Below are 24,301 nucleotides of genomic sequence, written 5' to 3'. Positions count from 1 at the left end.
CTATTCTCAGTTCCCTGGCTGTTTAACAGTGCCCTCATGTTGTCCAGCTTAATCCTGCTGTGGGACACGGTCCCAGTTTTTCTTCAAGAGATGCCTCTTTTTTTTCTTACATTAGGGCCTCAGTCTATTTTTGAGAGCATGTGTTATACCAGGATCACGCGACCCTCAGAGACCACCAGGAGACAACTCGAAGCAGGAGCAAAGAGAGCTTTATTATGAGAGCGATTGAACTCCCAACCCAAGTCTCACTGACACAGCAGTAGAGAAGTGGGACCCTGACCCCTGAATGAGCAGGGTTTTTAATAAAAGGAAAGACTGCAAGTAGGGGGTTTCCATAACAGCAAGCAGGGTGCCACATACGTTGGCATTACAGGATTGGGTAAAAGTCAGAGGGGTGAGGTGACCTTCTCGGAGGCACATAATCACAATTGCCTAACGCACATAATCACAATTGCTATTCTTCTAAACTATATCTGGAACTTTGGGAAGAATTTTCCCAGCCAATTCCAAACTGATTCTCATTGATTGCTGCCAGGGGAGATTGTCTCTATTTCTTAGTAAGTATTTATTTTGTGGTATTTCCTGGAGGCCATTGCTAGGAGAGTTAAATTTGTTGTCTGCCAAGTGTACATTCTGTGATATTTCCTGGTACCAGAGTTCAGCTCCTAGTCAAGATGGCTCCTCATTTCAAAGTGGAGTTATACCCAGACTAACTTAAACTCTTCACATGAAGATGGACATATGCCAGGTTAGTGAAATGGCCTTTTATTCCATTGGGAAAATTTCAATTACCAATATAATTCCTGTTTTTAACTGAGGAAAATTTAATTGGTTGATGCAAGTTCAAGTAAACATCACAGTACTCATTATTCTATAAACACATATTTTGTAGATTTTTATGAGTCACTAGAGTTAGTCTTTTCAAGAAATAATAGTTGTTTTTTCCAGGTAAGTTTAAAGGTGTCTTCTGGGAGTGGTCAGTAAGTATTAGAAAAACTGCATTTCCCTTACATTTCCCTTACCTGGCTCAGGCTATTAATGCCAAAGTATGGAAACAGTACTACTCTATTATTTTGAGACAAAAAAGGGACAGGATATTCTTGAAACTTATATTGAATTTGATTTTTTTCTTTCTCTTTCATTTTTTAAAAGAGATAAGCTTCTTTGATGGAGAGCAATATAGCTTTAAAGACTCAAACTGATATGAGCTACTAATGAACAAAAAATATGCTCTCACATATTTCAGCCCATATATAATATATATTGAAAATTATATTTTCTAAAGTAGTATTAGTAATGTAGTAGCATATTATTGGATATTTTTTACACACACCTTTTTGTTTTTTTGAGACAGGGTTTCTCTGTACAGCTTTGGCTGTCTTGGACTCACTTTGTAGAACAGGCTGGTCTTGAAACCACAGAGATCTGTCTGCCTCTGCCTCCCTGAGAACTGGGATTAAAGGTGTGCATCACCATGCCTGTTTTTTCACACCCTTATTATACAACTGGCACAGTGATTTCCTAACATAGTTCTTATTGAGGGCCTGCAATGTTTGGCCTTTTTAACCCTTCTTCTTATATTTTGAAAATTCATCTTAATAGGAAAATAAAACAAAACAACAAAATGGAGTGGCACAAAGATGTCCCTGCCAGTTTGAGTAAAGGAAATTTTTGAAGGAGGGGATTGGTGTTTTCCCTAAGTTCTGGAATTCCATTAAGGATTCTTAATTGGCTTTGAATGTTTTGACCTTCATAACAAGGACAAAAGGTAGTTGAAGAAGAAGGACCCAAAGGTGGAACAGGAACTAAGCAGTGATAAGCATTATAGAAGAAGTTAACCAAGAAAAAACAAGAGCAAGTATTTGACTTCTGTTAGGACAAGCTTGAGTCCCATGGGGCTCTAGAAGTTTTATAGATTGATTTTAGTTTCTAGTACCTTCCCAAGTTGGCTTGTCACAGGCATTGCACAGACACAACCTTTGAAGTGCCATTCCCCTCAGATAATTTAGTTCTCTTTGTAATTTACCCAAACAGTGAAGTCTCTAGGGAATGGTAGTGGAAAGGTAAAAAGATTCTTACCAAATATTGCTGAAGGATGATATACATTACCTCATTTCTACCAGTTTCTATTTGTGCCAAAAAAAAACTATTGTCTGGTAACACACCATTCCAGTCTCAGCAGATGAGATTCTAATAGCTCAGACAATCTGCTCTTCCTCGTCAGGGGACAGTGGTACACACTCACCATTGTATGGCTTGAGGTTTCCTTCACAGCTCCCTACAGCTGCCTCAGAGGAAAATCCTTGAAGTGAAGAACCAGGCCTCCTGATGATTCCCCCCCCCCCGTAGGTCATCAGTCCCTGGAATTAGGCCATAAGTCAACAATTCCAGGAACAAAACTATAAAATCCCCTACCCAAGGAATAGCCTGGAAATAATCACAAAAATGGGAAGGTATCTGATCTCAGGGTGGGACATCTATGCTAGGCAGCCTTATCTTGTAGTAGAACATTCTTGGTACAGGAATGCAGCCCAATGACTACTCTGACACAAGCCAGTTAGGAGTTGACCCTTGTAACATCCCTGGCATCCACCAAATTGGGCCAATTTGAACCAGTTTAGAGAGCCCCCAACCCCTAATCAAGCCCTAGTTAATCATCAATACACTCATATCCTTGATTTTAAACAACACCAATCACAATAAAGATAACCTAACTGCCCCTGAAATTCCCCTAGTTGACCTTAAAAAGAGCTCTTATCCTCATGCTCACCTGGGGGTCATCATTCTGCCTGGATGGTGGCCCCAGCATGCTTGTCTTCTGCAGAATACACATCTTTTGTTGCTTGCATGCTACTTGAGTCTGGAATTGTTCTTTCAGCATCTTCTGGACCCTAACAAAAGAACTCACGTGTTGCCTCTTATTGGTATTCCTGATGACCTGTCCCACGGGCAAGTCGAGCAGGGTCTACCTGAAAGAGGGAGTGGGAATGATAGAGACAAAGACATGAAGAATGGAGTCAAGACAGGTTTCTGATCAAGACTCATTTATTAGGCACTCAACAGCTTTTTTAAAGCAAAAAACCACAAACAACTTTCTCATGAAAACAGCTCATCTGCTTCACCTGGCAAAGCATCTGAGGATTCACTCAAGGTTACACAGTTTGCTATCTGGTTCCAAGTTTGCATGAAGTTTGCTATCTAGTTCTCAGGAGCAGAGCACCCTGATGGAGAAGCTGCCAAGGTCAGTTTCTGAGAAACTGAGCTTTAGATTAGACCCATATCTGCCAAGGCAAGGAGGCAGAATTCCATTACCAGACTCCTTCACCTGAGGAGGGGGTTGTGCAAGAATTGAGCTCTATAATTAGCTTTGAAGCTGGTATAGTCACAGCACAGAACAGGATGGAAAGAAGGAGGGTGAAAACTTTTTTGATTTGATAGTGGTTGTTTGTATTTAAGCAGCCTGCTTCTGGGTTGCCTAGCAACCTATGATGTCATCCTGTGTCACCTGCCAGGTGTTGCACATTGCAGACGTGATTAAGTTGCTCCATAAAAGTACCGACAGGCCACTTTGTCTCTCTCTCTTGCCTTCTTGTTCTTGTGTTCTTCCTCTCTCTTGCTCTTCCACTCTATCTGATGGGGCACCCCTCCCTCACCATGTCTTTCTCTCCTTCTTCTTCTCTCTCTCTCTCTTTTCTACCCTGTCCAGAGATGGTCTCCGAGACCCTCTCCCCCTCCCTTAATAAAACCTCCCACATGAAACCAGTTGTATGGAGTGATTTATGAATCCGAAGTATAACTCTTCCGCACAATCCTAACATTGGTGCATTGGCCAAATAGGTGCTTTTAGCACCCTTGCCACATGGTGGCTGCTCCTGGCACCAGTGCTGCCACAGGAGCTGCTGGAAACCTATTTAATTTCAAATCTGCACACGACGCACTTTCTGGCAACCAGATTGCTACTTCCTACATGCAACACCCGATGGATTGGTGAGTTCCCCTCACTGTTCAGGTCGGGAAAGATTGACCGAGTGTCCCTCAACTTCCTGGTACCATTTGAGACAGAGCAACCCCCAATCACAGCCTTCACTGGCAATGGTTGACCCTTTAGCTGACCTCCATTTACTGCTTCTCTTTCCCTTGGGTGAGATTTTTCCCTACTGGCATGGTTTCATACCCCTGTTCCCTCTATGAAAATCCTAGTACTAGATAAACCATATCTGCTATGGTCTCTGGCCAATACTGATGAACTGTTGGACCAGATACTACTCTACTGAGTTAAACCTTGCCTTTGAGATGCCTCTGAAAGGTCACTGACTCCAACCCTCCCAATGAACTGCCCATTCTTCCATTCCTCCAGCATCCCCACTGGGATGTCTTCTGGAGAATTTTAAAACCCTACACATGGAGCCTGAGTTATAAAAGACTCTAAGCTCATATGCCTCTCTAATAAAACTTGGCCTACATATTCCTTAGATAATTGTTAGAACTGGCCAATTAATGGCACATTAAATCCCAATATTATACGGGATCTTTTAATTACTGTCACTGGTCTGATAAATGGAAGGAGGTATCTTAAATTCAAGCATTCTGTCTCTCCTCTCTGTTTTTCCTGTTCTCCACCCAACTTCTAGCTATAAAGTATCAACTTCAAGAGTTCTCTACCTTTGATACTGGTTCTGCCATGCTGCTTTTGTGGCACATGACTAGTTGCCATGTTGATTTTGGGATAAGGAGGGTGGAGCCATGGCTTCACTGCTATCTCCACTAAGGGCAATCATATGGTGTCACCACCATCTTAACTTAGGTTAATCAAGGGCAATCACATGATTGGCAGGCATCTTGGTTATTTTAAAAAATGCTATGCTATGGTTTCCCCCTGCTGCCAGCTGCTTTTACTACTTTGTTTTTTTTTCCCACTGTTTTCAGAACTTCAAAACTGCAGTCTCTTATAGGCCCTAAAAGGCCACTGCACCTCTTCCTACCTCCACTCTAAAGCTGCCTATCTACCCCTATCCTTTTCCACAGAAGAGATTCCCTCTACAAGAACTCAGCCTTATTGCTGATAAAGCCCTGGTACCAGGCACTGAGGTTCTCAGGCTTAGCCAGGCTATTTGGTCGATGAACCACTAGGCACATTGTCCAGTTCCATTTCCCCTTTCTCATTCACAGGAATGGCTTCTTCATATTCTCTCCTCTTTGGGAAGCCTGGCTTCTACACTTACATTTTCCCTACTCAAATGTCTAATATCCAGTAAAATCCAGTAATACTAAGTGATCCATGAAGTAAAAAGCAATTTCCTATTTCTCTTTTCTCAAAGTCCTGTTTCTCTCTGCTTCCCACTAAATAAAAATACTGTTTTCTCTTTATACTCTCAAAAAAAAAATCTTGAGATTAAACTGTAAGCCTTAAGGTGACCACTTGAACATGAACAATTTTAATCATAATTAAAGGCATGAACAATTTTAATCATAATTAATTCTCTGTCTATTTTATCTCCTTTTAGACTAGGTCATCAATCAATAAGTCTCATTTTAAATTGGTATGGATTTTTATAAAAATTCAAACTTACATTTTACAATACATATGATTCAACCCTGGTTCAAAATAATTTTTATAGAATGCTAAACTTTCAAGATTATACAGGTCAATTAAAATTAAGTTAATTTAAAATTGTATATCTAACTGCCTATGTCTTTATCGATTTTTAAATTAATGGATGAATTCTGTTTCTCTTGCCATGAGCTGCCTGTGATCCAGATTCACCACTAGGCTTTCTGGCTAATAGGTTTGGTATAATAAATTCAAATGTAATTTTAAAATTTATTTATACCGTTCTACTATTGTTGGTTTTAAAACTCCTAACTTAGGGGTTCTATGTACAAGTTTTTACCAATACTCTAAATTAAGGTCTATTAATTTTAGAGGCATTCATTTATGTTAAAATTTGATCATTGTGCTATATCTTCACTATCAAAAGGTTAAACTATGCCTGGTATTGTTTTCTAAAAATGGTAATATTATTAATCTATAGCATAGCCTTAGACTTTTATAAGCTATGAACTTTTTATATACTAAATCATACAGAAAACTGTTATGCTCTCACTTTAATGGACTATATTTATGACTTTTAAGGCTCCAAATTAACAGGGACAAAACATAAAGTCCTAATATTTAATGGTTAACAAATGCAAGTTAATAGTCATCGCATAGATTATCAAGTCCTTAACATGTTCAAAATATATTTATAGTTCTACAGATGCAGACATGGCCTCACTGCCATCTTTAATTAACAGCTGAGGATAGTCCCTGAGTCACCATACAGGAGTTGGTAAAAAATAATAAGAGAGGAGTCTTCCCTATAAGGTTAGGGTTAGGGTTAGTTCATTTGTCTGTTCCTCCAGATTCTCCTTTGGGATATCTTCTGGAGAATTTCAGATTTCAACACCTAGTGCCCGCTTTAAGGGCCTCTAAGCTTACACACTTCTGTAACCAAACTTGACCTCCATTTCCTTAGATCACATCCAAAGCAAAGCCTTTTCTAATTTTTATTTTATTTTTATTACAGTTTATTCACTTTGTATCCCAGCTATAGTTCCCTCTCCCACTCCTCCCAAACCCACCCTTCTTCCCTCTTCTCCTATGCCCCTCCCACGGTCCAAAGATAGGGGAGGTCCTCCTCCCCTTCCAGCTGACCCTAGTCTATTAGATCTCATCAGGACTGGCTTCACTGTCTTCCCCTGTGGATTAGTAAGGCTGCTCCCCCTTCAGGTGGAGGTGATCAAAGAGCCAGCCCATTAGTTCATGTCAGAGACAGTCCCTGTTACTCTCACTAGGGAACCCACTTGGACACTGAGCTGCCATGGGCTACTTCTGTGCAGGGGTTCTAGGTTATCTCCATGCATGGTCCTTTTTTGGAATATCAGTCTCACAAAATACCACTGTGCCCAGATTTTTTTTTTTTTGTTCTGTTGTTCTCTTTGTGGACCTGTTCCCTCCAGGTCTTTCTATCTCCTCCTTCTTTCATAAGATTCCCTGCATTCTGCCCAAAGTTTGGCTATGAGTCTCAGCATATGTTTTGATACCCTGCCTGGTAGAGTCTTTCAGAGGCCCTCTGTGATAGGCTCATCTCGTTCCGTTTTCTCCCTCCTCCAATGTCCATCCCATTTGCCTTTCTAAATGAAGATTGATCATCTTACCCATGATCCTCCTTCTAAGCAAAGCCTTTTCAATTACTGCCAGTAATTGAGTAGATGGAGATTCCCTCAGGTAAATGGAGGTTTCCATGTTCACGTCTTTTTGATCCATACCTTCCATCCCTGTTTGCTCTCCCCAAAGTTTTAAATGTACACCTAAAATTTTTTCTCCATACCCTACTTAACTTTGTTTTCTGCCTATATATATGTTTCCATATCCTGCCACACCATGTGTTTCCTACATCCATGATAGCACCAAAGCAGCAACCATACGTGTTCTAGTCTGACCTCACAGACTTCCATCAAGCTGGACCTGCGCTTTTCCTCCCAGGCATGGATGTTTTCACAGACCCTGGACAGCATCAAAACAGCCTGTTCTTCCAGGACATGGCCAGCATTTCAGCCTTTTGACCTCCCTATAGGCCCCCAGTGTCAGCAGCAAGTAGCCAGAAGAGAATCTCTGCCTGTTATTCACTTATCATTAACAAAAGGCTGGAACGGTGTGCTTCGGGCCCAGAATAAGTAACTCTAGGTTCTCCCAGCATTCCCTGGTCCCTACCTGCTGCAGTGTGTGGCTGGCAGCTCTCTACTGACAACCCTCTACCATGAACTTTCTTAGGGCAGGGATTTCCTCTCTTCCTTGCCAGGTAATCTAGACATTTTGTTGTTATTACTTTTTTCTCTCTCTTTCTCTTGCATGGCAATCAAGAGCTGCTTCCCATGAACCTACAATAACTTGCCTTACATGAGAAGCAGCCCAAGCTCATTTTATAATTATAGAAAAAGGGAGGAATGTTAGTATTTAGGCAGCCTGTGTCTGGGTTGTCTAGCAACTTATGATGTCATCATGTGTAGCCCACCAGGTGTCGCACATTGCAGGCATGTTTAAGTTGCTCCATAAAAGGACCAACTTGCCACTTTTGTCTCTCTTGCCTTCTTGCTCTTCTGTTCTTACTCTCTCCTGTTCCTCCACTCTCTCTGATGGGGCACCCCTCCCCCACCATGTCTTTCCCTCTCCTCTTCTACCCTGCCCAGAGATGGTCTCTGTGACCCCCTTCTCCTTTCCCTTAATAAGACCTCCCATGTGGAACCAGTTGCATAGTGTGATTTATGAACCCACCCTATATCTTCACTGCACAATCCTAACAGTAGCGAGATAATCAATTTTAGATGACCAATAAATGTCCTCACGGGCCATTTCTTGGATCCACAGACCAGGCAATTAAGAGTCTGGATAAGAAACTGAACTTATGTTAAACCAAACTACTGTAGTTACACTAGTTCAACCAAAATAAGAGATCAGGATAAAGTAGTGTGGCTCTCCCCAATAGAACTATGATTTTCCTCGTTTAATATGTTAGCCTGAGAGAGAAGTTGTGCAGAGCTGGTTAGGTTTGTGCTGGCTGAGATTAGAACACTGTTGCATTTTTAAAAAAATAGAATTTAAAAAGTGAAATCAATAACCGACTTTTTAAAAGATAAACATAATTTTAAAAACATAGCTATAGTGTCTTTGAAAAAGAGCACGTGATGCCCTGGGAGAGGGGATGGTATTAACACTATACCGTTTGACCTTGTCCCTGTGTACAATGTTATCTGCTGAGATCTGTGACCTCACACACATGGCTACAGACAATGGCCCATTTCTCATCCCTCTGAGCTGACATAACTGCGCAACTGGATTAGACCTATTTACAAAGGACAGCCCCCTAGTTGGAAATTCAATATTCATTGGGTCAAGCTAAAGTCCCCAAATTGTGCACCCACCAATGTGCTCTGTCTTCATTCGCTGGATAAGAATAAATACACGCTGGAAAACTACAAAATCACTCACCCAGCCACAATCAGGGCCTTTTTCATAACGGTGACTCCAACAGCTGCTTACTGTATTTCTCCTGTGATGTACACAGTAAGCCAGTTTTTTAAAAGATTTATTGATTTTATGTATATGAGTGCTCTATCTGTATATACACCTGCATCCCAGAGGAGGACATCAGATCACATTACAGATGGTCATGAGTCACCATGTGGTTGCTGAAACTGAACTCAGGACCTCTGGAAAAAAATAGACATTGCTCATATGTGAAAGACAGTGGAGTTAAAGGCAGGCAGGGTTCATTTGATGGGTGCCTTGTTCAGTTACTCGAGTTAGTAACAAATCCTGTGTCCTGGCTACCCTATCCAGCCAGGCTCAGCCACTCATTCTCAACAAGACAGTTAAAAGAATTGGCTTCATGTTCCACCTCTTGAACTAGGGTTAACATTATTAAATTCTGTGTATAGAAAGCTCTTGGATTAAAGGTGTGTGCTAGGATTGAGTCACACCAAAATCACCTATTTATAATAAACAGGAAGTTTTGGATTAAAGGTGTTAGTTACAGCTGAACCACACCAAACCAGAAACAGGATTTTACAGTTCACAATCTCGGAGTTCACAATAATATCAAATATCCTGCAACATTTTCCCCTTTTGGTCTAAATAAAACACTTTTTCTCTAACATCAATAAACTGTATACTATCTGGTAAAAATTACATTCACTATGTTTAGTCTATATATACTTAGCAACCTTGTAGTACTCCACTACCTACCTTTCTTGGTCTGTTCAAAATTCTGTACCTAAATCATAACTTGTATTACCAAAAATCCCCATCTTTTTATACCTAAAATATCTTCTTAAATCCTAAAAAAACCTAAGCTTAATTGTAATACTAAAACTATATATCCTTCAACCCCATCACAGACCCCTTCAACCCCATCACAGACCTGAGGATAAACATTATCAAAATAAACAGGAAGTGCAGAGTAAGATACTTCCAAAACTACGGAAATGACAGAGACTGCTAGCTGCCTGGACAGTCAGAAATGATATCTCAATAACAGTGAAACATCATCTTCAGTCTTCTGGCTCAGAATAACTGACACACTTTTCCATGAAGCAGGTATTATAAAAGACTTGCCTACCTTGTCCTTGAAAAGCTGAGCAGCCAACTTTTCAGTCTAGTTTGTGCAGTATTCTGTCTGCAGTAGAAGCAAGAACATTTTCTTGCCACATATGAAGCCATCTCCCAAAGGAGAATTTTTTGATGCTCATCATCTCCTTTGTAGTATGGGGCTGCTGCCAGGAGCTGACATGTTTCATTGTCAAAAAATTCTTAAATGAATAAAACATATCTTAATGTCATATTCTATAGATCTCTGAGGTTTTTGAAGACCATCTATCTCTAGTATATCTGAATTACTTGTTTCTAGCTATATACTGTTTGATTAATTTAGAAAACACATATGACTAACAAAACCACAAGTTTGATTAACTATTAGTTTGCATTTCTAAATTATCCTACAGTTTGTGACAGTAACTTTCAAAAGGACTAGAACTCCACATTGCATTTTTAAGAATTACATAGGGGTAATACTTTAAAGAGTTGATTATTATAATGTTGTAACCTTAAATTTATAGATCTTTGTATCAAAATAAGAGTAGATTCAATTAGCTACACTTTCCCCCTATTATTCCTATATGCCCTCTATTTTCTTTTCATCTCCTCTCTTTTTTTCCTCTAACACAAGATAGGAGAGAAAGGATAGAGGAAAGAAAAAGAAATTCCCGAATCTACTCTCCATCACTTTGTTTCCTCCCTAAGACCATTAACAACTTGCAACCAACCCCCTAAATAATAAATATCCATCACCCATCAAACAACCAAAAATCATCCAACCCATATCTTGGGCACTGGATGTTGTTTTCTTAAAATTGCTTCCTGCTGATTGGGATGTAGTTTCCTTTTGGGGGCCCAAGAAAATGGGAAAATGGTCAGGTCTTTTGAAAAGTGTAGCATTTGCTGTCCAGTCTCTAAGTGCTGTGAAAATGCAGGGATAAATGAAGTCCTGACTGGAACAGCCTTTGAGGCTGGATCATCTCAGCTAGCTGTTCTGAAGTTGTTCTGGATGCAGATTCTTGAGGAAACAGCTACTGAGACAGCTGTGAGGCTGGATCATCTGAGATACTTGTCTTCTCTGGTGTCTGATCCTTCCTCTCTTTTCAGATATTTCACTTGTTCAGCAGTCTCCAGATTCCTTAATTGGATATCTTTGTTCTCCTGGAAAGACAAAGACAAAATCCTACCCCAAGACTAACTCTCGGGGGCTCCCTTTTTATAGAGTTCCTAGGGCAAAATGCTTTCAGAAAATAGAAAAAGTATTATCTTTCAACTGAAAATTAAAAAAAAAAATTCGTCTGAAAATTTGAAACTAAATATAACTTTAATTGTATTTATTTTTAGGTCACAAAGAACATTCACTTTGGGGGGCTGGAGAGATGGCTCAGAGGTTAAGGGCATTGGCTACTCTTCCAGAAGTCCTGAGTTCAATTCCCAGCAACCACATGGTGGCTCACAACCATCTATAATGAGATCTGATGCCCTCTTCTGACATGTAGGCAGAACAGTGTATGCATAATAAATAAATACATATATAAATAGAACATCCCTTTGAATTTCAGCCTGACTTCTGCAATAGAATTTTAAATTTAATCACTGCAATTCATTGCAATTATCATCAAAGGTCTGTGCCACCCAGGGTTTTGAGATTAAAGGTGTGAACCACACACCTAAACCTTTGTTTTTCTCTACTTGGAACTTGTTCTGCATCATGCTGGCCTTGAATCCAGAGATCTGCATGCTCCTGTCTCCTAAGTGTTGGGATTAGAGGTGAATGCCTCCCAAGTGCTGGGATTAAAGGTGTGAATCATCACCACCCTGTTCATTGTTAACCCTAGAATTCAGAAAACAACTAATTTATAGAGATCCTCCTATCTCTGCTGGGATTAAAGGCATGGGTTACCACTGTCTTGATCACATTTTTTATCTTAGCTCCAAATTATTCCAACTCTTATTTAGAATTGGCCCTTATTTGGGTTTAAAAATTATTTATGTATGTGCTGGTGTGTGAGTGTACATATACCACAGCCCAAGTGAAAAAATAAGAGAAAAAAATTTTAGGAGTAATATGGGCTTCCCAGAGATTGAACAAATTTGTAATCAGGCTCAGCAACAATCAACTTTATACATTAAAACATTTTTCTGGCATTCATTTGCAGTTCTGAGAAAGTGTCATGATAAGTGTTTACTCCTAAGAATAAACTAAACATTCCAAAAAATATAGCACTATATGATTTTTGTTGCCAAATATGATTTATTACTTAAATTGTCCTGTTTTTCTCCATCCTTAGATGACAATATCTTTACAATCTGAAAAGAGAGTATTTTCTTAATGAAATGTTCTAACTAATCTTATTTGAGCATTAATGAGACAGCTAAGTAGGAAATGCCTGTGCAACTCGGGCAACCTGACCTTGATCATCATATAAAGATGGCCAAAGTAAACCCAAAAAAGTTGTCACCCGGCTCCATGTATCTGTCATGGCCTAAAAACCCATAGTCACATAGAGACACACAACAGAAGTGTTGTTGTTTTTTAAAATAAATCTCATTGCTGTTACATTATCTAGTACCTTTAAACAATTTCCTTAGAAGGCAGTACTTCAAGATGAAGAACCAAAAGGAAAGTAATAGGAACCCATACCTATAAAGCCGTGTTGTGAGATATACAGTTGATTGCTGGTTGTTTTATTTTATTACATCTCTATCAGATAGATGAAAATGCTGCTTTGGATACACCTAACAGGCATTTAACGTTTCTTGTATCCTTTGACATTAAGCATTTTAACATTAACATTATTACAATGTGTTGACAAAACAGGACACATGGGGAGTTCATCTTTTACCCTTGGACTTGTACTCAAGAGGCTGACTCATGAGAATCAAGGGTTCTAATATAATAGCCTTGACTAATTACCGACATCTAAGCAGGGCTGAATAACAAACAACATCTCAAGGGAATCCATGAATATATGAAAAAAAAAAAACAGGAATAACCACCCACCATCCTTTCACAGACATCCTTATTTCAAAAGTATGGGCACACACTGCCCAATATATTAACAAACAACGGAAAAATTAGATGATAGGGATCCCATTGTTTACACTGCAGCATAAAAATACCTATCACCAAATGACAGTGCAATAGAAGATGAACAGAAGCCACAGAAGGAATACAAAAACAGCTTAATTAACTTCTGTAAGTGGATTTGCTATACATACAGCAAACGTCAATATCTACTCCAAACGTTTCAAAATACAAACCACAACCACAATAGGTGGTCTCCTTTATTACATTTGAGTGACCATGGTAAATAACTTACTTTCTTCAAAGCTATGATGAAAAAAGTGATGAAATGAGAATTTTTTCTTGAAACTGAAGACAACTAAGATGTCCAAAGTCTTTCTTAAATCATTTATATGAATAGGGCTTTTCTCATGTATGAGTTCTTTCCTACTTCCTGACATCAAGATGATATATGAAGGCTTCAAAATATTTACAAAACTAAAGACATAGCTAAGCAGTTGAGACAAGTTCATTCCCAAGAAGGTGGTCAGGTTTTTGACAACTTCCTATAATTCCTATTACAAGAAGATCAAAGAGTTTAATAGTCTTGGAAACCAGCATGGATATTCATATACACACACAAAGAAATACTGAAATCACATTTTTCTTTTTTTGTTTTTTGAGACAGCGTTTGTCTGTGTGGCCTTGGCTGTCCTGGACACGATTTTAGACCAGGCTGGCCTTGAACTCAAAGAGATCAGCCTGATCCTGCTTCGCAGATTGCTGGGATTACAAATATGCACCACTACGCCTGGAGCCATGTAATTAAAATTAAGACAAATTGTTAAATAATTTTTTACTCATGAATGTTTTTCTTGTGTAAGCATTCATTCCTGTAACTCAGTTATTGAGTTACCTAAAGAATTACCTACAAAGTTTTTTCTGCATCATGAATTGGTTCATGTAACAGAAAGCAAGCATGTAGACTTGAAGTGACAGAAATCAATCCTTCTCAGTTAGTGGTATTATTTGTAAAGATTTAGGAAATGCTTCTTTGCTATAGGAAATATGTAGCTTGGGGTGGGTTTGAGAGTTTATATCCACGCACCATTTGCAGCTCCTACTCTCTGCTTCTTGCTTCAGGTTGAGGGTATGAGCTCTGGGCTTCTTACATTAGCTACCATGTGTGACACTTGCTGCATTGCCACTTTCATGGAGATTCCATATCTTCTGGACCATAGCTAAATTAAATGCTTTTATAAGTTGCTTAAACATTGTGTTTAATCACAGCAACAAAAAAGGCACTAATACACACTCATAAAGTTTTACACCTGGATGAGTTATTTGATGTAACTGAAGAAACTATGAATATAAAATGGTTATATTATTATTTAAATTCATAGGGCTCTTGTTCATGAGTTTGCAAGTGCAAACAAAATGAGAGGAGACATTATAATGCTTGAATAGATTGTTGTCACTTGTCAGATATTTTCCCCAGAATAAATAATCTTGTATAACTGAATGTAAGTGTGTTGGCTAAAGATCTTATAAAATCCTTTAGAGTCATAGATTCTCTTCAATATGAGTTCTTTCAGTTCCTCAAAGACTACTGTGATATCCAAATGCTTTAACACATTGATTACTTTCATAGGTTTTCTCTCCAGTATGTGTTTTTTTAAGTGTCTGAAGATTATTGTGTGGTAAAAAGTATTTACCACAATGGTTGTATTCATTGCGTTTCTCTCCTGTATGAATTCTTTCATGCCTTTGAAGATGACTTTGTCGTGCAAAGGCTTTACTGCATTGCTTACATTCATACGGTTTCTCTCCAGTATGTGTTCTGATATGACTCAGGAGATGACTGTTACATGCAAAGGCTTTACCACACTGGTTACATTCATAGGGTTTCTCTCCAGTATGTGTTCTTTTATGACTTAAGAGATGACTGTTACATGCAAAGGCTTTATCACATTGGTTACATTCATAGGGTTTCTCTCCTGTATGAATTCTTTCATGCCTTTGAAGATGACTGTGTCGTGCAAAGGCTTTACTGCATTGCTTACATTCATAAGGTTTCTCTCCAGTATGTGTTCTGATATGACTCAGGAGATGACTGTTACATGCAAAGGCTTTACCACACTGGTTACATTCATAGGGTTTTTCTCCAGTATGTGTTCTTTTATGACTTAAGAGATGACTGTTACATGCAAAGGCTTTACCACATTGATTACATTCAAAAGGTTTCTCCCCAGTATGTGTTCTTTTATGAATCCGGAAACTACTGTGACTTGCAAAGGCTTTATCACATTGATTACATTCATAGGGTTTTTCTCCAGTGTGTGTTCTTTTATGTATTCGGAGGCTACTTTGACATACAAAGGCTTTACCACATTGGTTACACTCATATGGTTTCTCTCCAGTGTGTGTTCTTGTATGTATTTGGAGACTACTGTTATTTGTAAAGGCTTTACCACAATGATTGCATTCATAGAGTTTCTCTCCAGTGTGTGTTCTTTTATGTATTTGGAGACGACTGTTTTGTGAAAAGGCTTTATCACATTGATTACATTTGTAGGGTATTTCTCCAGTATGTGTTCTTTTATGTATTTGGAGAGTACTGTGACAAGCAAATTCTTTCCCACACTGGTTACATTCATAGGGTTTCTCTCCAGTATGTGTCCTTTTATGTATTCGAAGACTACTGTGACATGCGAAGGCTTTACCACACTGGTTACATTCATACGGCTTCTCTCCAGTATGTGTTCTTATATGTATTCGAAGACTACTGTGACATGCAAAGGCTCTGTCACACTGATTACATTCATAAGGCTTCTCTCCAGTATGTGTTCTGTTATGTAATAGGAGATTACTCTTACGTGTAAGGCCTTTACCACACTGAGTACATTTGTAAGTTTTCTCTCCGGTACGTATTCTATTACACATTTGAAGATGATTGTGATGTGTAAAAGCTTTACCATATTGACTATTTTCATAGGCTTCCTCTCCAGTATGTATTCTTTTATGTTTTCGGAGATAATTGTGTTGTGAAAAGGCTTTGCCACATTGATTACATTTGTAGGGTTTCTCTCCAGTATGCGTTCTTTCATGTATTTGGAGACCAGTTTGTTGTGCAAATGCTTTACCACATTGGTTACATTCATAGGGTTTCTCTCCAGTATGTATTCTCTTATGTATTAGGAGATGACTGTTACGTGCAAAGGCTTTACCACAGTGGTTACATTCGTAGGGTTTCTCTCCAGTATGTGTTCTTTTATGTATTTGGAGGTCACTGTGTCTTGCAAAGGCTTTACCACATTGGTTACATCCATAAGGTTTCTCTCCAGTATGTGTTCTTATATGTATTCGGAGGTCACTGTGACATGCAAAGGCTTTACCACATTGAGTACATTCATAGGGTTTCTTTCCAGTATGTGTTTTTTTACGTATTTGAAGACTACTGTGATGTGCAAAGGCTTCCTCATATTGAATACCTTCATAGGGTTTTTCTCCAATATGAATTATTTCATGCATTAAAGGAAGACTGTGATATGCAAAGGCTTTCCCACATAGAGTATATTCACAGGGTTTCTCTCCAGTATGACTTCTTTCATCCCTGCAAAGATAAATGGTGCATGTGAAAACTTTACCACAACCATTACACTAATAAATTTTTTAATCGCTATGAATTAATTTTATAATTTGGTCTAATGGTAAAAAGGAATAAGATCTTAAGGTTTTATCACTGTGTTTACATTCATAGTTCTCCCCTTCATTATGGGTTGTTTTGCATCTTTAAAGATACCTGTGATGGTAAGAGTATTTATTACATGGCTCACTTTCATACCATCCTTTTTATAAGGTTTTTCATAAATTTGAAGCATATTATAAGAACTCAGAGTGTTACCACACCAATTGCATTCAGGAATGTTCCTATAATGTGAATCATACTTTGCAAAGTGAACCAGGACAAGTAGAAGAATTTCCACATTCCTAGTACTCATGGGGATTTTCTACAGTGTGAGTTGGTGGATGTATTCCTAATGAAGTTGCAAGACCAATTAACAGTAAATTTGTATCACATTCAGAAAGTCTACACAAAGTGGAGACTACTACGGAACTTCTAATTGTTCTGGGAGAAAGGGAGATATGTTGCTTTTTTTTCAATATTCCTATGCTCACATAGCTTGTATTCATTGTGACATATACTTATTAAAAGAAGAATAACAAATGAAATGTTTTCACATTAAATTCATATGGCTTGATTTTTGTTCCATCATAGATATGTGATATAGGAATTAAGGTTTCTCCACAACAACATTCTTGACTCTCAAAAACTGCCCCTTTCACTAAACTTTGCAATGTAGTACAAGAATATGAGTATCAACAGTTTTACTATGAAATATTATTAGAAAAACCTTATTAGAAGGTTTTGGACATATACGTATAACCTATTCAATATGTATACCTCTTACAATATCTGAGTCATATGTGACTTAACAAATTGAAGTTCTACTGAGTAGCTATAATATCAATATGATTCAAGTGGTAATATATGTTATAGCATTGTTTTATTGTCTTCTTTCTTACAGGAATGCCTTGCAAACAAAAAATCAGTTTTTTGACATTGAAATACATGGATTTGTGAGAATTTAATAATCAGCAACATGCTTAAAGTAGTGCTTTTTAAAAAACACATAATCTTTACTTTAAAACTTCCAGGACACACATGTTGGCACATGCCTTGAATTCCAGCACTCTGGGAGGAGGAGGAAGAAGTGGGTGGATCTCTGTGAGTTTGAGGTCAGCCTGGTCTACAAAGCAAGTCCAGGACAGCCAAGGCTATACAGAAAAACCTGTCTCAAAAACAACAAAAGGAAGGTTTCAGATAAGCCAATGGCCAGAGGTAGGCGGAAGAACACTTCCAACATGAATCAGGACATCATGACTTCACCAGCAAACCCCAAAATCGATGGATACACCAATTCAGCAGAAGCACAGGAAAATGATTTTAAAGCCATGCTTGCCCAATTATTTGAGGCTCATAAGGAGGAAATGAACAAGTCTTTCAAAGAGATGGCCAGTCAATTGGAGGCAAAGAAAGAAGAAATAGACAATATCCTTAAAGAAACACAGGCAAACATAGCCAAACAAATAGATACACAAGTAGAGGGAAAATTAGTGGCATATAAGAAGGAAATGAAAAAAGAAATAGAGGCCATCGTAGAGAGACAGGAATCCAAATTCAAACACATGAAAGAAATGGTGCAAGGCATGAAAACAGAATTAGAATCAATAAAGAAAACACAAAATGAGAAAACCCTTGAGCTGGAGAACTTGGAGAAAAGATCAGGAACCACAAAAGTAAGCATCACCAACAGAATACAAGAGATGGAAGAGAGAATCTCTGGAGCTGAAGACACACTTGCAGAAATGGATACTTCTCTCAAAGAAAAAGTAAAATCAGAAAAGTTCCAATCACAAAATATCCAAGAAATCAAGGATGCTATGAAAAGACAAAATCTAAGAATAATAGGAATTCACGAAAAAGAAGACTCCAGACTCCAAGGTCCAGAAAATATTTTCAAGAAAATCATAGAAGAAAATTTTCCCAACTTAAAGAAAGAGATGTCCATAAATATACAAGAGGCCTACAGAACTCCAAATAGACTAGACCAGAAAAGAAACACATCACGTAACATCATAGTCAAAACACTAAATCTACAGAACAAAGAAAAGATATTAAAAGCAGCAAGGGAAAAAGGCCAAGTAACATATGAAGGTAGACCTATCAGAATCACACCGGACTTCTCATCAGAAACTATGAAAGCCAGAAGGGCCTGGGCAAGTATCATGGAGACTCTAAGAGATCACAAATGTCAACCCAGACTACTATACCCTGCAAAGCTTTCAATCAACATAGATGGAGAAAACAAAATATTCCATGACAAAATTAAATTTACACAATATCTACACAGCAAACCATCCCTACAGAAGATACTAGAAGGAAAACTCCAATCCAATGAAAACAAATTCACCCAAGAAAACAGGGCATACAGATAATGTCCCAACAAAAATGAAAAGAAAACAAGCAATGAAACAGGGTTAGATCATTGACTCCATTACAAAAGGAACTAACATGCATTGGTCACTATTATCTATCAATATCAATGGACTCAACTCACCAATAAAAAGACACAGGCTAACAGATTGGTTAAGGAAACAGGATCCAACATTCTGTTGCATCCAAGAAACACACCTATGCAACAAAGACAAACACTACCTCAGAGTAAAGGGCTGGAAAACTGTTTTTCAAGCAAATGGTTCCAGAAAACAAGCTGGAGTAGCCATCCTAATATCTAATAAAATAGACTTTCAACCCAAGTTAATCAAAAAAGATGAGGAGGGCCACTATATTCTCATCAAAGGAAAAATCCACCAAGAGGACATCACAATCTTGAATATCTATGCCCCAAATACAAGAGCACCGACATTCGTAAATGAAACATTATTAAAGCTTAAATCATACATTGATCCTAATACCTTAATAGTGGGAGACTTCAACACTCCACTCTCACCAAGGGACAGATCAACTAGACAGACACCAAATATGGAAATAAAAGCACTCACAGAATCCCTAAATCAAATGGACCTAATAGACGTCTACAGATCATTTCACCCAAACTCAAAAGAGTACACCTTCTTTTCAGCACCGCATGGAACCTTCTCCAAAATAGACCATATAGTGGGCCACAAAGCAAGCCTCAACAGATACAAAAGGATTGAAATAATCCCTTGTATACTATCTGACCACCATGGACTAAAGCTCGACTTCAACAACAACAGAAACAACAAAAAGCCGACACGCACATGGAAACTGAACAACTTACTACTCAATGACAGCTGGGTTAAGGAAGAAATAAAAGAAATTAAAGACTTCCTAGAATTCAATGAAAAGGAAGGCACAACATACCCAAATTTATGGGACACATTGAAAGCAGTGCTCAGAGGAAAATTTATAGCACTAAGTGCCTGCAAGAAGAAATTCGTAACATCACATACAAACAACTTAATGGCCCAACTGAAAACCCTAGAAAAAAAAAAGAAGCAGATACACCCAAGAGGAGCAGACAGCTGGAAATAATCAAACTAAGGGCTGAAATCAATCAACTAGAAACAAATAAAACTATCCAAAGAATCAATGAAACAAAAAGCTGGTTCTTTGAGAAAATCAACAAGATAGACAAACCCTTAGCCAAACTAACTAAAAAGCAGAGAGAAACTATCCAGATCAGCAAAATCAGAAATGAAAATGGGGACATAACCACAGACATTGAGGAAATCCAAACAATTATTAGGTCATACTACAAAAGCCTATATGCCACAAAATTTGAGAATCTAAATGAAATGGATAATTTTCTTGAAAGATTCCATCTACCAAAACTAAGTCAAGATCAGGTAGAAAGACTGAATAGCCCTATATCTCCCAAGGAAATCGAAGCAGTCATTAACAGTCTCCCCTCCAAAAAAAGCCCTGGACCAGATGGCTTCAGTGCAGAATTCTACAAGACCTTCAAAGAAGTGCTAACTCCAATTCTCCTCAAGCTATTTCACAAAATAGAAACAAAAGGAACACTACCAAACTCATTCTATGAAGCCACAGTCACCTTAATACCTAAACCACACAAAGACCCAACAAAAAAAGAGAACTTTAGGCCTATCTCTCTTATGAACATTGACGCAAAAATACTCAATAAAATACTTGCAAACCGAATCCAAGAACACATCAAAGATATCATCCACCATGACCAAGTAGGCTTCATCCCAGGCATGCAAGGGTGGTTCAACATACGGAAATCCATCAATGTAATCTACTATATAAACAAACTGAAGGAGAAAAACCACATGATCATCTCCTTAGATGCCGAAAAAGCATTTGACAAAATCCAACACCCATTCATGTTTAAAGTCTTGGAGAGATCAGGGATACAAGGAACATACCTAAACATAGTAAAGGCAATATATAGCAAGCCTATAGCTAACATCAAACTCAATGGAGAGAAACTTAAATCAATCCCACTGAAATCAGGGACAAGACAAGGCTGTCCATTGTCCCCATATCTCTTCAACATAGTACTTGAAGTCCTAGCCAGAGCAATAAGACAAAGAAATCGAGGAAGATATCAGAAGATGGAAAGATCTCCCGTGCTCATGGATTGGTAGGATTAACATTGTGAAAATGGCCATACTGCCAAAAGCAATCTACAGATTCAATGCAATTCCCATCAAAATACCAACTCAATTCTTTACAGACCTTGAAAAAAAGATTCTCAGCTTCATATGGAGAAACAAAAAACCCAGAATCTCCAAAACGATCCTGTACGACAACAGATCATCTGGAGGTATCTCCATTCCTGATCTCAAGCTGTACTACAGGGCAACAGTAATAAAAACTGCATGGTATTGGCATAGAAACAGAAAGGAGGATCAATGGAACCGCATAGAAGACCCAGAAATAAATCCACACACCTATGAATACTCGATATTCGACAAAGAAGCCAATTCCATTCAATGGAAAAAAGACAGCATCTTCAACAAATGGTGCTGGACCAACTGGATGTCTACATGCAGAAAAATGAAAATAGATCCATATTTATCACCCTGCACAAAACTAAAGTCAAAGTGGATCAAGGACCTCAACATAAAACCAGATACCCTAAATCAATTGGAAAAAAAAGTGGGGAACAGCCTAGAACTCATTGGCACAGGAGACAACTTCCTGAACAGAACACCAACAGCACAGGCTCTAAGAGCAACAATCAATAAATGGGACCTCATGAAACTGAAAAGTTTCTGTAAAGCAAAGGATACCGTCATCAAAACAAAACGACTGCCTACAGATTGGGAAAGAATCTTCACTAACCCTTTATCTGACAGAGGACTAATATCCAGTATATACAAAGAACTAAAGAAGCTGAAAAGCAGCAATCCAAGTAATCCAATTAAAAAATGGGGAACAGAGCTAAACAGAGAATTCTCGACAGAGGAATATCGAATGGCAGAAAAACACTTAAAGAAATGCTCATCCTCATGAGCCATCAGGGAAATGCAAATCGAAACGACCCTGAGATATCACCTTACACCCATCAGAATGGCCAAGATGAAAAACTCAAGCGATAACACATGCTGGAGAGGTTGTGGAGAAAGGGGAACCCTCCTCCACTGCTGGTGGGAATGTAAACTGGTACAACCACTCTGGAAAGCTATCTGGCGCTTTCTAAGACAAATAGGAATAGTGCTTCCTCCAGACCCAGCCATACCACTGCTAGGTATATACCCAAAGTTTGTTCAAGTACACAAAAAGGACACTTGCTCAACCATGTTTATAGCAGCTCTATTTGTAATAGCCAGAACCTGAAAACAACCCAGATGTCCATCAACGGTGGAATGGGTACAGAAATTGTGGTATTTTTATACAATGGAATACTACTCAGCAATCAAAAAGGAGGAAATCATGAAATTTGCAGGCAAATGGTGGGATCTAGAAAAGATCATTCTGAGTGAAATATCCCAGAAGGAGAAAGACAAACATGGGATATACTCACTTATATAGACCTATAAGATATGATAAACATAATGAAATCTATACACCTAAAAAAGATAATCAATTGAGCGGACATGGGGTAAGATGATCAATCCTCGTTTAGAAAGACAGATGGGATGTGCATTGAACGTATGACAGGAGTCTACTGAGCGCATCTGAAAGACTCTAACTAGCAGTGTTTTCAAAGCAAAGACTCATGACCAAACCTTTGGCAGAGTACAGGGAATCATAAGAAAGAAGGGGAGTTAGTCTGATGGGGAAAGGATAGGAGCTCCACAAGGACCAAATATATCTGGGCACAGGGTCTTTTCTGAGACTGACATTCAACCAAGGACCATGTATGGATATAACCTAGAACCTCCACTCAGATGTAGCCTGTGGTAGCTCAGTAACCAATTGGTTTCCCAAAGTGAGGGGAACAGGGACTATTTCTAACAGGAACTCAATGACTGGCTCTTTGGTCTCCCCACCCCCGAAGGGAGGAGCAGTCCTGTTAGGCCACAGAGGAGGGCTTTGCAGCCAGTCCTGAAGATACCTGATAAAACAGGATCAGATGAATGGGGAGGAGGTCCCCCCATCAGTGGACTTGGAAAGGGGCACGGTGGAGATGAGGGAGGGAGGGAGGGACCGGGAGGGAATGAGGGATCGGGACACGGCTGGGATACAGAGTTAATAAAATGTAACTGATAAAAAAAATAAAAAATAAAAAATAAAAAAAAAAAACAACAAAAGACCGCAACCAACCAAAAAAAAATTTTTCCAGGACACATTAAAATTTCACAAGAGGCAAATTCATATATGCATGCAAATAAAAATTACCTTCCAGGTATTCGAGAAATTTGACAGTGTTCTTCAATATTATGGTCTTCCCAATTGTAGCCTAAAATATAGTATGAGAAAATTTATGATATGGTATTGGAAACTAGGCAAAATTTAAAGCAGTATCTTCAGTGAACCTAGAACCATGCCTTATTTATTCACCTCCTCCTTCCTCATTCTTGATCAAAATTATAGAAGACCTTCAATAACCAAGAAATAATTGTCCCTTTATTTTAAAAGGCAAAAGAAAATTCACTGTCTTACCTATAGCAGTGAGGTTCCTGCAGGTCTCCAGCATCACATAGATGTAGAGACTCTTCTGAGAAGGATCTAGCAAAGCCCACTCTTCCTGAGTGAAGTTCACATGCACATCAGCATAGGTCACTGCATCCTAAAAAATGTCATTCATGCGTACAAGAGAAAGCACAATACTGAAAACACTGTAAATGGACACTTCATTGAAGACATATTCATATAATTCTGGTGCTTCTCCAACTTATTTCCTGACACAGAAGTCCTAATGTAAGTACCAAGTCATTTTAGAAAAAAAAAACAAAACTGAATAATAAGGCTCACGTCTGTAAATTCTGTGCCCTTTAAATAGGATATAGATTTGTAAGAGAAATGCCAATTAACAGACATATATAGAGAGAAACATGCAAACAGATCAACAGTACTAAGCACACCTCTAAGAAATTATATGAACAATTACTAACTGCAAAAAATGATGGGCAAACTGGGT

General features: G+C 38.5%; 1 protein-coding gene across 1 annotated transcript in view; it reads right to left on the bottom strand.

Annotated features, from left to right (window-relative positions):
* Window positions 1-12,366: 12,366 nt before the first annotated feature.
* LOC110543292 (zinc finger protein 431-like) overlaps window positions 12,367-24,301 on the bottom strand; it is a 30,704-nt gene continuing 18,769 nt past the window's right edge. Inside the window, exons 2-4 of the mRNA XM_060375662.1 lie at window positions 23,824-23,950; window positions 23,560-23,620; window positions 12,367-16,752 (exon numbers count right to left, since the gene is read on the bottom strand). Of these exons, the coding sequence (XP_060231645.1) occupies window positions 14,739-16,752; window positions 23,560-23,620; window positions 23,824-23,950 (2,202 nt within the window). The 3' untranslated portion in view covers window positions 12,367-14,738. The remainder of the gene's footprint in view (window positions 16,753-23,559; window positions 23,621-23,823; window positions 23,951-24,301) is intronic.

The sequence above is a fragment of the Meriones unguiculatus genome, chromosome X (genome assembly GCF_030254825.1).
Source record: "Meriones unguiculatus strain TT.TT164.6M chromosome X, Bangor_MerUng_6.1, whole genome shotgun sequence".
Taxonomy (NCBI): domain Eukaryota; kingdom Metazoa; phylum Chordata; class Mammalia; order Rodentia; family Muridae; genus Meriones; species Meriones unguiculatus.
This window is presented reverse-complemented; position numbering and strand designations above follow the sequence as displayed.